General features: G+C 44.2%; 1 protein-coding gene across 3 annotated transcripts; it reads left to right on the forward strand.

Annotated features, from left to right (window-relative positions):
* Window positions 1-1,826: 1,826 nt before the first annotated feature.
* MED18 (mediator complex subunit 18) lies at window positions 1,827-9,289 on the forward strand. Of its 3 annotated transcripts, XM_060275770.1 has the most exons (5): window positions 1,827-2,005; window positions 2,377-2,476; window positions 4,655-4,762; window positions 4,979-5,064; window positions 5,614-9,289. In XM_060275770.1, exons 4-5 carry the CDS (start codon window positions 4,992-4,994, stop codon window positions 6,165-6,167), a joined length of 627 nt encoding a protein of 208 aa, XP_060131753.1. In that variant the 5' UTR covers window positions 1,827-2,005; window positions 2,377-2,476; window positions 4,655-4,762; window positions 4,979-4,991; the 3' UTR covers window positions 6,168-9,289. The 3 variants fall into 3 exon arrangements, with proteins under 3 accessions (XP_060131753.1, XP_034973430.1, XP_034973432.1); XM_035117539.2 differs by lacking the exon at window positions 2,377-2,476; XM_035117541.2 differs by lacking the exons at window positions 1,827-2,005; window positions 2,377-2,476 and adding an exon at window positions 2,014-2,179.
* Window positions 9,290-13,057: the final 3,768 nt, after the last annotated feature.

Below are 13,057 nucleotides of genomic sequence, written 5' to 3' on the forward strand. Positions count from 1 at the left end.
GAGCCTTCTGCATTCAAAGCATGTGCTCTGCCAGAGTTGCAGTCCTTCCTCTGAATGCAAAAATACAGAATTTTGCCAGTTGCTTAGAGATATACAATGTTGCTATATGGCTGGTGCTGAACTGGACTAGTCTTTTAAAGAGCCTAAATGGAAGCTATATGCAAACCAGTCTGGACACTTCTGAGAAAGGTGCAAATTATGTAATAAGTAAATAAACACCTGTTCTGAGTCACGGCTATTTGTAAAAAAAATTGCTTTGCAATCTTCTGAAAATATGGTGATTCACTATAGTCAGGGCATAGTAATTGTTTTTGGTCAGCACAGTGACAGAAACTAAGCAATAGATACAGTTGCCTGACAAACCTGGAAAGGATGTCATGACGCAGAATAGTTTTTTGTGGGTTTGGCCCAACAAGTCCATTGCCTTCCCAGTACTGCTCTGCACCCCAACAATTCCCGTTCCCCATATTCCTGTTTTTAAGTTCATTGCAAGCTGTGTCTTTCTCAACGCCCAAACTCAGCATTTCACCTGCGGTCTTTAAAAACCAAAACTGAATTTCTCCTTAGGCTGTTTCAATAGTAACTCCCTATGATGATGCCAAGATCATGGCCACTGGTCCCATCACCTCCTGGCAAATAGAAGGGGAAGAAATGGAGGCAGTGAGAGATTTTACTTTCTTGGGCTCCTTGATCACTGCAGATGGTGACAGCAGTCACGAAATTAAAAGACGCCTGCTTCTTGGGAGAAAAGCAATGACAAACCTAGACAGCATCTTAAAAAGCAGAGACATCACCTTGCCTACAAAGGTCCGTATAGTTAAAGCTATGGTTTTCCCAGTAGTGATGTATGGAAGTGAGAGCTGGACCATAAAGAAGGCTGATCGCCGAAGAATTGATGCTTTTGAATTATGGTGCTGGAGGAGACTCTTGAGAGTCCCATGGACTGCTAGAAGATCAAACCTATCCATTCTTAAGGAAATCAGCCCTGAGTGCTCCCTGGAAGGACAGATCGTGAAGCTGAGGCTCCAATACTTTGGCCACCTCATGAGAAGAGAAGAATCCTTGGAAAAGACCCTGATGTTGGGAAAGATTGAGGGCACTAGGAGAAGGGGACGACAGAGGACAAGGTGGTTGGACAGTGTTCTCGAAGCTACGAACATGAGTTTGACCAAACTACGGGAGGCAGTGCAAGACAGGAGTGCCTGGCGTGCTATGGTCCATGGGGTCACGAAGAGTCGGACACGACTAAACGACTAAACAACAACAACTCAAAAGAATGGAGAAGGAACTGGCAACCCACTCCAGTATTTTGCCATGAAAACTCCATGGACATAAAAAAAGGAGAAGGAAGTGAGAGTTCCCAAGGCATGCTCTGGTTCATGGGGTCATGGAGGGCCGAACACGACTAAGACGACTAAACAACAACTCAAAAGAAACAGGGTAGGTAGCCGTGTCGAAACAAAATAAAAAAATTCTTTCCAGAGTGTATCTGAAGAAGTGTGCATGCACACGAAAGCTCATACCAATGAAAAACTTAGTTGGTCTCTAAGGTGCCACTGGAAAGAATTTTTTTATTTTGCTCAAAAGTAAGTCGTCCCCGTCTTCCCGCCACAACTGAGTTGCCTGAAGGATTTCCAAAGACTGGTCCTAGATCGTTCATAGCCTGAGACGCACCCTAACCCCAGGAGGGACACCGCATAGCTGCAATTCAAGAGGGAAGGGATCCGGTGTGGTTTGTATTTTGCTTTTCGGCGGCGCAGATATTTAACGTAATGCGGCAACGTCACTTTTTCCCCGCGGCGGAGTTTTCTTACCGCAAAGCGCGATGTTGTTTTCTTTCAGCGAATACAGAATGAATGAGAACGTGCCGTACGATGACGTCAGGAAAAAGATGGCGATGCCCATGAACAGCACGGGAGGGGGAGGAGGAACGCGCATGCGCTGCTTGACTTGCGGGGTAGAAAAGGAAAAGTGCTTCCAAACGGTGGGGCGAAGAGCGTTGCAGGTAATGTGCCTCTCCACCTTGGTGGAGACTTCCCCCTGTACAACACCTGAAGTTTTGTTCCTAGGCCGTGCGCACATCCCCCGCCTGAAGTTACTAGTTCAGCCGAGCCGGAGATAAGGGTTTTGCGCCGCTGATACTAATTGAGACCGGGGCTTTGAGGCCTACAGACGGAGGGTTAGTTCGGACAGTATTTAGCTGGGATAAGTAGGACTTCTCAGGAGATACTGGAGGTGTCTCCTCTCTCACCCCCCCCCCCAAAAAAAAATCCACATGAAGATCGTATCTCTGGAACAAAGGGAATCCTTTTACGGGGAACTGGTGTGAAATAAGGAACGTTTACAGCCTTCTTTTTGTTGTATTCCACATTCCAGGCAGAGGGCCTTCTCAGTAGTGGAGCTCTTCCTGTGGAACGGCCTCCCTTCAGATGTTAAGGAGATAAAGAATTACGTAACTTTTAGAAGACATCTGAAGGTAGCCCCGTATCAGGAGGTTTTTAATGCATGATTTTTTTATTATGTTTTTTATATACGCTATATGCCCCTCAAAGTGGCTGGGGAAGCCCAGCCAGATGGGCGGGGTATAAACAACAACAACAACAACAACACAATAAATAAATCAGTTAAGAGAGCGACTTAAAAACATAAAGTGAAAAATTAAGGAAGGTCCTGGAGTATGTACGCTGTGGTCAGATGCAAATGGGAATAGGGTTTCTACATCTTTAATAGAGAGAATTTCAGCAGGTGTTTCAGCAGTAGCCCTAGGAAGGAACATAGGAAAATGCTTTATATCGAGCCAGACTACTGGTCCATCTAGCTCAATATTGTCTACTCTTCCTTGCAGTGGCTCTCCAGGGGTCATTCCCAACCCTTCCTGGAGAAGCTGTGGATTGAGTCTGGGATTTTCTGCATGCAAAGTGGATGCTATGCAACTGAGCTATGGTCCTTCCCCTCCTCTGCATTACTGTTAAGTGTGGAGGAGCTCTCTGTTTACACTGGCTACCTTGCTGAGTGTATTTAAAATCCCTATGGATGTTTACTTGTCAATACATTCTACAAAAATCTACAGGGATGTATGTAAGATAAAGCTATTCCTTCCAGTAACACCTTAGAGACCAACTAAGCGGGTGGCACTGCGGGTTAAACCATAGAGCCTAGGGCTTGCTGATCATAAGGTCGGTGGTCGAATCCCCACGACGGGGTGAGCTCCCGTTGCTCGGTCCCAGCTCCTGCCAACCTAGCAGTTCGAAAGCACGTCAAAGTGCAATTAGATAAATGGCTACTGCTACAGTGGGAAGGTAAACGGTGTTTCCGTGTGCTGTTCTGGTTTACCAGAAGTGGCTTTGTCATGCTGGCCACGTGACCTGGAAGCTGTATGCCGGCTCCCTCAGCTAATAACGCGAGATGAGCGCCGCAACCCCAGAGTAGGTCATGACTGGACCTAATGGTCAGGGGTCCCTTTACCTTTACCTTTTAAGTTTGTTATTGGTATGAGCTTTCATGTGCATGCACACGAAAGCTCATACCAATAACAAACTTAGTTGGTCTCTAAGGTGCTACTGGAAGGAATTTTTTTATTTTGTTTCGACTACAGCAGACCAGCACCGCTACCTACCTGTAACTAAGATAAAGCTAGTTACAGGTAGGTAGCCGTGTTGGTCTGAGTCGAAGCAAAATAAAAAAAATTCCTTCAGTAGCACCTTAAAGACCAACTAAGTTTTTATTTTGGTATGAGCTTTCGTGTGCATGCACACTTCTTCAGATACACTGAAACAGAAGAGCCACCCTCTGAATATACATAAGGGTCTGGCTCTTCTGTTTCGGTGTATCTGAAGAAGTGTGCATGCACACGAAAGCTCATACCAAAATAAAAACTTAGTTGGTCTTTAAGGTGCTACTGAAGGAATTTTTTTATTAAGATAAAGCTGTTAATATTAAATATTTACATATGCACTTTATAGTGGGGGTGGGAGAAGCTGGCTGCAATTCTAAGCATGCTTACTTAATGAAAGGGAATTTCACTGGATCAAAGACAGTTGCCACCAAGTATGCCTGCTTAGGAGTGTATTGTAGACCCTAATGGAGCTGTATGACTTGTGATTGTTCTTGGTCAGGCCAATGAGTACAGTAACTTGTGGAAAGTTCACTTCAGATGCATGGTCATATAAGTCAGTAACCCCAGGAGAGCCTCTGAATTGTCTGAGCTTATGGGATGTTATTCTGGAGTTTGTCTGTCAAACAGGTTGCCTTATTTTAGGATTGGGATGGGGATGCTGTTGGCTCTCCAGGTGTTGTTGACAGCTCCTATTGGCCATGCTGGTTGGGGCTAATGGGAGATGGAAATCTAGCAACATCTGCAAGGCCATGTGTTTTTATCCTTGAGCTGGGAAAAGGTTGGTTGCTTCCCTGTCCTGCTGCTAGGGGGGAAAGCTGGTGTAGGGGTGGGCAAGAGGAATTAGGCCTTGATTCATGCATCTTCCACACAGGGGAGGTAAGAACATGACCCTGTGAGGGAGTGCTTCTTCTAAACCTAATTCTCTCCCCCCTTTTCTGCTGAAGGTCTTGGCAGACCACTTAATGATTTTTCTGCCTTCTGTAGCTGCTATAATGCACTGTCTTTGATGCTTTATGGTTTTTAATTGTATTTTTACAGGCACTCCGTGGACCCCCTGAATGAAGCTCATGAATCTGAGAACCCCTGCTCTGGATTCATTGTCTTCCAATTGATATTTGGACCGTATTATATCACACAGTAACAAAGGTAAAGAAGGGGCACCTGTGGTGTTTGAACTGGGGATACGTTTTGGTTCTGCTTTGCTGAAATAACTGTGCTGTGGTTGGCCACTGTGAGAACAGGATGTTGCAATACATGGGCCTTTGGCCTGATCCTGCTAGGCCTTTCTTAGGTTTTTACATTTATATCACGGTTCAGCCTGAATGATCAGCTTGTTTTCTTTATTGATCCTGCTGCTTGTAGAGAAGAAAATACCATGGAGGCCCCTCCCGTCACCATGATGCCTGTCACTGGAGGCACTATTAACATGATGGAATATTTACTTCAAGGTAAGTCGCGGGCAAGACTTGGCTTAACAGTAATATCTGATTCATTCCATATGACCTTCTGCTGGAAGAACATATGTTTCTTTAGCAATGTAGGTGTTTTCCTTTTATAGCTGCAGGACAGTTAAAAAAAACAGAACAACTGTTGAGATTGTGAGTGGACAACTCTAGGGTCTTTCCACAAATAAAACCACAAACCTAAGTTGGTCACAGAGTATATACTCGATAGTGAGCTGACCTTGAGTGTACCTTCATGATAGCTGCATTAGCAAACACTTGTTTCACATTTGAGCCTTATTCATTGGCCGATTCACTTAAAAATGTGTGAAAGGGCCCCTGTTGCAAAGGGGAAACTCTAGCTGTATCTTTTGTGAAGAGCTTTGTGGTTCTCTGATCCATGTTCCTTCAGCAAGGCTATTGTACTATTTGCAGCTTGCCATAGGTGTTTTTTTTTTAATGTTGGCATGATGCCACTGGACTGTCAGGGCAGTAGGATGCTTTCCATTTGTTAATGAGGATGATGCTGTCTTAATCCCTCCTTTTTCCTTCTAGGGAGTGTTTTGGATCAAAGCCTAGAGAGCCTCCTTCATCGACTCCGTGGCCTATGTGATAACATGGAACCTGAGACCTTTCTGGATCATGAGATGGTGTTCCTGCTCAAGGGGCAGCAGGCCAGCCCATTTGTTCTCCGCACTCGGCGTTCAATGGACAAAGCAGGCACTCCCTGGCACTTGCGGTACCTCGGGCAGCCAGAAATGGGTGACAAAAACCGCCATGCCTTGGTACGCAACTGTGTTGATATTGCCACATCTGAGAACTTGACGGACTTCCTGGTGGAGATGGGCTTCCGCATGGACCATGAGTTTGTTGCCAAGGGGCACGTGTTCCGCAAGGGCATTATGAAGATTGTGGTGTACAAGATCTTCCGCATCCTGATTCCAGGAAACACTGATAACATTGAGCCCTTGTCCCTCTCTTATCTTGTGGAGCTCAGCATTGTAGCACCAGCAGGACAAGACGTAGTTTCTGATGACATGAGGAGTTTTGCTGAGCAGCTAAAGCCTTTAGTTCACCTAGAGAAAATTGATCCTAAAAGACTGATGTGAGCAAGATGGCCAGCAGCTAAGGCTTGAGTATTTCCTGTTACAGAGACTGAGGAATTGCAGAAAGCTTTAACTCAGGTGTGGAGAGCCTTTGGCCCTTCAGGTGTTGCTGAACTATTCATCCCTGGCCATTGGCCATTGACCATACTTGCTGGGGATGATGCAAGTTTTTGTTCAGCCACATCAGGAGGGCTACAGGTCCCCCACTCTTGCTTTAACCAATACTGATATAATTATCTTGCTCAGACCTTTGAAAGCAAAACAAAATTCAGAAGGTTGGGTTGGTTTCTTACTAAGTAATAATGGATTTTATTATTTGGTGATTCCAAATAAAGTTAGTCTAGTATTGCAAACGGTTTTCTCTTACTGCATTTTGGAGTTGAGGCATCTAGTTTTTGTAATTTAAAATCAAATCTTCCTCTGGCAGGATGGGGGCAGAGCCAGCTACCATGTTTCTCCAAAAATAAGACACCGTCTTATATTTATTTTTCCTCAAAAAAACACACACTATGGCTTATTTTCAGGCCATGTCTTATTTCCCCCCCCCCTCCTGCCGCGGCCGGCATTGCTGCTGCGCCTATCACTATGCCTTATTTTCGGGGTATGGCTTATATTCCTTGAATGCCTAAAAATCCTGCTATGGCTTATTTTATGGCTACGTCTTATTTTCGGAGAAACAGGGTACTATATCTTGCTAGAACTGATGGGAGTTGTAGTCCAGCAACATCTGGAGGGCCCAAGGTTCTCCACACCTGGTTTATACAAAAAGAACGGGCAACTTCATACACATGCTGTTTCCTTTCCTCAGTTCACACCCCACATCATAAGACAAAGGATGTAATGTACCTAGTATTACTTATCTGGTGCCATCCCACTTCGCCAAGTGATTTTTCTTCATAATTCATGCATACAATTTTGTCCTGGCCGTGTTTCAGTTAAGTCGGAATGCATATGGATTTCCTGCTACCAGCATTTTATCCCCACAACAGCCCTGTGAGATAAGTTGGACTAGGAGGGAATGATCCCAAATCTCTCTCGGCAGGAATTTGAACCCAAGTTTTCCATGTCCTAGGTTTCTCTTTATTTGCTACATCACACTAGTTCTCCCAGAATCTTAGTATAGGAAGCTTGCAAGTTACTCAGGGATTACGGTATATTCCAGGAGTAACGCCTGAAGCCAGAATTGTATGTAGTCAAAACACATTGGATTCAATGTGGGTGGGATTGCCAAAATCTTTTTTCGCAGATGCCCACCTCCTTTTCACCCCCTTTTGAAAAATCTTACAATTTTTTTGCATGTAAAGCTGAATGCACACAAGTTAAATGTGCATATGTTTTGGGCTTACTGTACTGCTTAGTACTCTGTAGGCATGGTTGTTGTTTTTTGTCACATATGGATTTGGGGTAAAGAGGAAATGTTAGAAGTAGGACTGGGAATGAGAAACCCATTCAAGTATTTCTTGTTTTGGGAGTATTTGGGAAAGGGAAATTTTAGACCTGGATATTCCCTCTGAACCAATGTCCTTTGGATTTTAGTTTATTCAATTCTAACATGTTTTTCTCCTCTTCTCTCCCTGCCGCTTGAAACTAAGAGCATAGAATAAGATATGGGGAAAAGGTAAAGTTGGAAGAATGGACATCCTCTTAGTATAAACATATTGGGTTGAGCTGCTGGCTGTTGTACAATGAATACAGTATTACAATAAGAACTTTGTAGACTAATTGGAGTAGAGGGGGCAGGATGTATCCTTGACTCACTGCCATTGCGCATTAATGCTTTTATGGTGATAATAATAGAATGAATGGTATCTGAAGAAGTGTGCATGCACACGAAAGCTCATACCAAAATATAAACTTAGTTGGTCTTTAAGGTGCTACTGAAGGAATTTTTTTATTTTGCTTCGACTCAGACCAACACGGCTACCTACCTGTAACTAGAATAATAGAATGAGTTACCCCTGTTGCATTAACTTTGGAGAGACTGGATTATCATGCCACCTGGCCAGCAAAGGAACAGGAATTCAGGTGAGGAAGGGAGCGGCTTCTCTCCCCAGGAATTTCTCTCACTTTCTCCTTGTACATTGTTAAAGAATGAGCAGAATGTCACATCTAAGGTGCTGCTGCCATTGAGACACAAGTGTTGCACAGAGGCACTTTAATGACCAGTGATGCCAGCTGTGCTTATCCAAGGTGAGACCTGCACTGCAGCTTGGCTAGGTGCACTTAATTATTTCACAGGAACAGAATGTAACTTTGCCTCAGGACCTAAAATATGCCTACAGCATCCTTTGTCCCTTACAGAACAATTACGCTGCTCTTTTGTTATGTAATTGGCATAAGACTCATCCTCTCTGAGCTGGATCATTTCAGAACCGGCCATAATTACTCCACTGAAGAGCTTCCATTATGCTAACACTAATCATAATTAGTAAAATTATAGCTAAGTGAGTAGTAAATGTTTAATGAACTTGTCATGTCCAAATAAAATAAAATCCTCCTCCTAACTGTTTCCAGATACTTCAAACTGGAGCTTAATGGGACTTGCTTCCCAGTAAAGCTGTATGGCATTGTCTTGCAAAGACATGTTCTTGAGGTTCTATTATATTCATGATTTACACTCTGCCCTTCAATTAAACAATTAGTGAGGCTTACAGTAAAATAGAAGATCTATAAAAATATTCTTAAAATACCAAATTTATAAAAGCAGCAGTAAAATGTGCATGACAGAGTCGCCTTCCCCTCCAACCAATAACCAAAACTTAGAAAGCCAAAAAACAGCGATTTAAGAAAACCAGTAAAATATGCAAGATCTGTGCATGCAAGCACAAAATCATCAAAAGTTTAAAAGTCTGGAGATATAAAAAGTTTTGTGCCTAGTGAAGAAAAATATTAAAGTGAGCAGCAGGCAGTCCTCTTTGGGGATAATGTTCCAAAACCAAGGTATCGCCACTGAAAATACCCTTGATGAAACCATTTGCCATACTGGATGGCAGGGAACCTAGAGGAGGGTCTCGAATGAAGTTCTCACAGTATGGGTAGGCATGTGTAGAGATGGGTTATAGAAAAGTTATTGTGATTCTCAAGAGCCAGCCAGGGTTTTTTTTGTTGGGGGGAGGGGATAGATTTCTTAAATCTACACCAAAAATGATGCATAAACAGAAAAAAATATATTGGGGGTCCTCTCCATAATGTGTTGTGAATGTGTCACTTGTGTGCATTTTCTGTCGAGCACCATTTCTTCATTCTTGTGATAGATAAGTTACACATTGTTGGTGTGTCATACATGCCTTTCTGCTACCTTCATAATTGGTAACCATTGTCACAAGTCAATCCAACGTCAAAACAGACTCACAGCTGGCACCTCACAAGCTAAGAGCAGCTTAATTAATCCTGATGACATTGCAGGTGGATAAACCAATACACCAGGCAACTGAGCGCACAGGTGACCAACATGTGCATTCAAGCTCATTTTATGCACCTCCAGCAGCCTCCTGAAGTTGCCCCATTCTTCTTTTGACAATTTATATGCTAACATTTAAACAAATCTCAAAGCAGTTTACAGCGCAAGTTAAAGCATATTAAATAAAAGATGGGGGAAGCTCCAATGTCTATAAAACATGATTAGCTGCTAAGAGCATCCTGTTTAGCATCAAAATATACATATGAAAACGGGTTACAAAATACAAGGGCAGTTCCACATTGCAAAACATAAACAACCAAACAAAGCATATTCTAAACACCAGGAAATAAAAGACTACAAATTAAAACCATGCATTTCACATCTATAAATAGCATGACTGACAGCTATGCAAAAGAGAGATCAGTTTGCTCTTCCCAACCACCGTATGCCCAATCAATCATACACTTAATCTAATCCCATTGAATTCCCAGCAACTAAGAGTTATATCTGAATTGGCACAAAGTGACTTGTTGGTCAGCACAAAGATTTCTGCATTTGCAACAGAACTTCGCCATCTTCTACCACTTAAATCTATCCTAGGGTATACCCCAATCCTCCGGAGCAGATTTGAGGAGGGGGCGGGGGGCGGGGATTTCCTTGTGCAAGTGCAAATCCTTGTGCTAACAGAATGAGGACATTGGATTCTGCCCAGGAAACACAAGTTAATCTGACTTCACTTTAAAAAGCATTCCATTCAGCTCAAGCACACCCATACGTGATCAACACACACCAGTCAATCAAACGCACACGCGCGCGCGCGCACACACACACACACACACACACACACATTCCTTCAAAGTTTCTTCCTTCCTGTTGGGTTTCCTTCTTATTTTTCATGGCTTAACGGTATGTGTTCCCTCTCCCTCTGAAGTTTCAGAACAATTGGAAGATACTGTATTTTATTTTTTAAAAAACCCAATAGTTCTGTTTGTCTTTTATTAAACCAGAAACAAACTCTCTTTCCATGTTGTACGGCTTGAGGAAAAAAGTGTGTTCCTGCTCCAGCTTCCTGAGAATGAATTGGTAAGATGTGTTAGCAGCGCCAAAGTGACCTTCCCAGAATGCAAGGTGGGCAGTGTGTATGGGGATTGTTGTCTTGATGTCTTGGACTGCCCAGATGACAAGACCCCCCTCTCAGCCTCGCTGATGTGGTCCAAAGGAAAACAGCAATATGTTTGGCACAAGCTTGGCTGCAGGAGTTGCTGGAAGGAGGTGTGCAAGGTGCCATCCAACCGTTTTAGGGACTCCATTCTGGATATGTGTAGGGTTTACTCCTTAGCACAGGCTTCCTCAACCTCGGCCCTACAGAGGTTTTTGGCCTACAACTCCCATGATCCCTAGCTAGCAGGACCTGTGGTCAAGGATGGTGGGGATTGTAGTCTCAAAACATATGGAGGGCCGAGGAAGCCTGCCTTAGCATTTTCTTCTCCTGAAGATATTGCACAAGGCAGTGGGTACAAATTTTCCCAAAGCCTTTCTCAGAAATGACTATAGCTGCAAGGCAGCGGAGGTTAACTGTGTGTATGTGTATATAACATCCTAAAGTCGGGAAGGAATTGTGTTACAGAGCAGTAGATGTATTGGTCCGTTGTATCTTGGAACCCCCCCCCCCCAAAATTGCCTTATATACTTGGTTGAGGGTAAGAACACAAGAAAAGCCTGCTAGATCAGCACTCTGGCCATCTTGTCCTCACAGAGGCCACCCAAGTGCCTATGGGAACTGGTCATCAGAAGCATTGCTGCCTCCACCCATGGAGGCAGAGCATAGGCATCATGCTCCAGAGCTGTTACCTCCCTCCATGAATTTGTCCAATCCTCTCTTAAAGTAACTTGATGAAACTCAGGTCAACAGACGTTGCTCTTTTGTGGTACATTCCTCCCATCAAAGTGCCTTGAGCTGAAACACTCCTTGTACCTGGCGTTTCCCGTGTCTCGTTCCCACTGTCTCAGTAAATTGCCTGGCACAAAATCTACCTTGTTGCTCTTTAAATGGCTTGGCTGCTTCCTTGGAATCTGGTTAAGCTGATATTTAATAGGATGAGTTGCCTACCGGTATATTCATTTGCCAAAATTAGAATAGACTCTTGCCAAATCTACTGACACTGGCTGTTGTTGTTCCACACTGGAGCCAGAAACAGGGGAAGCTGGTAAGACTGCCCACACAATATAAATATCCAGGAAGGAGGGTGCTGGGTGCTGGTAAACACTATCTTAACCAGTCCCTCTCTCTCTTTCTGTGCCTAATAATGAGTTAGCCCACTGGCCCAACCAGCCTTGGGTGGGGGTCTTTCTGAACCCCACCGGTTGAGATCCTTTTAAGTTAAAGATGTCTGGGGACGAATTTAGGAACAAGCTAATAGCCACAATGCAATACAATAAAATATTTATTATATGGTTTATTACATGGTTTGAAGCACATTTAACACACATGACTTCCCCCAAAGAATCAGGGGAACTGTAGTTTCCACCTCACAGAGCTACAATTTCCAGGACCCTGAACAAACTAAATTTATCAGTATTTGTAGGGGGAAGCCATATGCTTTAAATGCGAGTTCAATGTGCTTTAGATGTGTGTTTTTGTTGTTTTAAATGAAATCTCAGTCTTAATGGACGTAGCCTGGATTGTCCCTCAGCAGACCAGGTCATTCCCCACAAAATCGGCCTCAGAGGAAGGACCATACCTGAGTTATAGATATGTACAGCATACATTAGAGGTGGAGAACCTTTTTCGCCCAATGGGATGGAGCATTATCTCCTGCCCACCCACAAAGGCCAGCTTGGGTGGGTCTACATACCTGTCAATCATCCAATTTTATAATGATGCCAGGCGATTGACACTTGTCATGGTTGGTTGGTTGGTTGGTTGGTTGGTGGGGGTGGGAAGATGGGGCTTGCTCAGCCAGCTTCATTGTCATGCATTTGGGAAGCACTGCATAGCAGGGTGAGTGAGCTTTGCAACCCCCATGCTTGGCACTTGGGAAGTGCCGAGCGCTGGATTTGCAAAGGACTTTGCCCAGTGCTTCCCCAGTACCCAGTATATGACTGTCAGGCATTTAGGAACCTCTGTACAGAGCCCCTTTTGGCCAAACCCTGTCCTTACCTGCCCCACTCCTGACATCATATATGACATCAGGCTGGTGGGCATGGCTTGCCTGAAATGGGCAAGCGGGCCATTGGGGAGGCCTGGTGTGCTAAATTTGGCCCACAGGACGGAGGTTCCCCACCCCTGCTTTACATGCAGAAAGTCCTGGATTCAGTCCTCATCTATAAAAGGTAAAGGGACCCCTGACCGTTAGGTCCAGTCACGGACAACTCTGGGGTTGCCGTGCTCATCTTGCTTTACTGGCCGAGGGAGCCGGTGTACAGCTTCTGGGTCATGTGGCCAGCATGACTAAGCCGCTTCTGGCGAACCAGAGCAGTGCACGGAAACACC

Source organism: Zootoca vivipara, chromosome 6 (assembly GCF_963506605.1).
Source record: "Zootoca vivipara chromosome 6, rZooViv1.1, whole genome shotgun sequence".
NCBI classification, from domain to species: domain Eukaryota; kingdom Metazoa; phylum Chordata; class Lepidosauria; order Squamata; family Lacertidae; genus Zootoca; species Zootoca vivipara.

Coding starts and splice junctions, on each gene's coding strand:
- MED18 (XM_060275770.1), top strand. CDS start 4,992: ATGGAGGCCCCTCCCGTCACCATGATGCCTGTCACTGGAGGCACTATT. Junction 5,065..5,613: donor GATGGAATATTTACTTCAAG/GTAAGTCGCGGG, acceptor TTTTCCTTCTAG/GGAGTGTTTTGGATCAAAGC.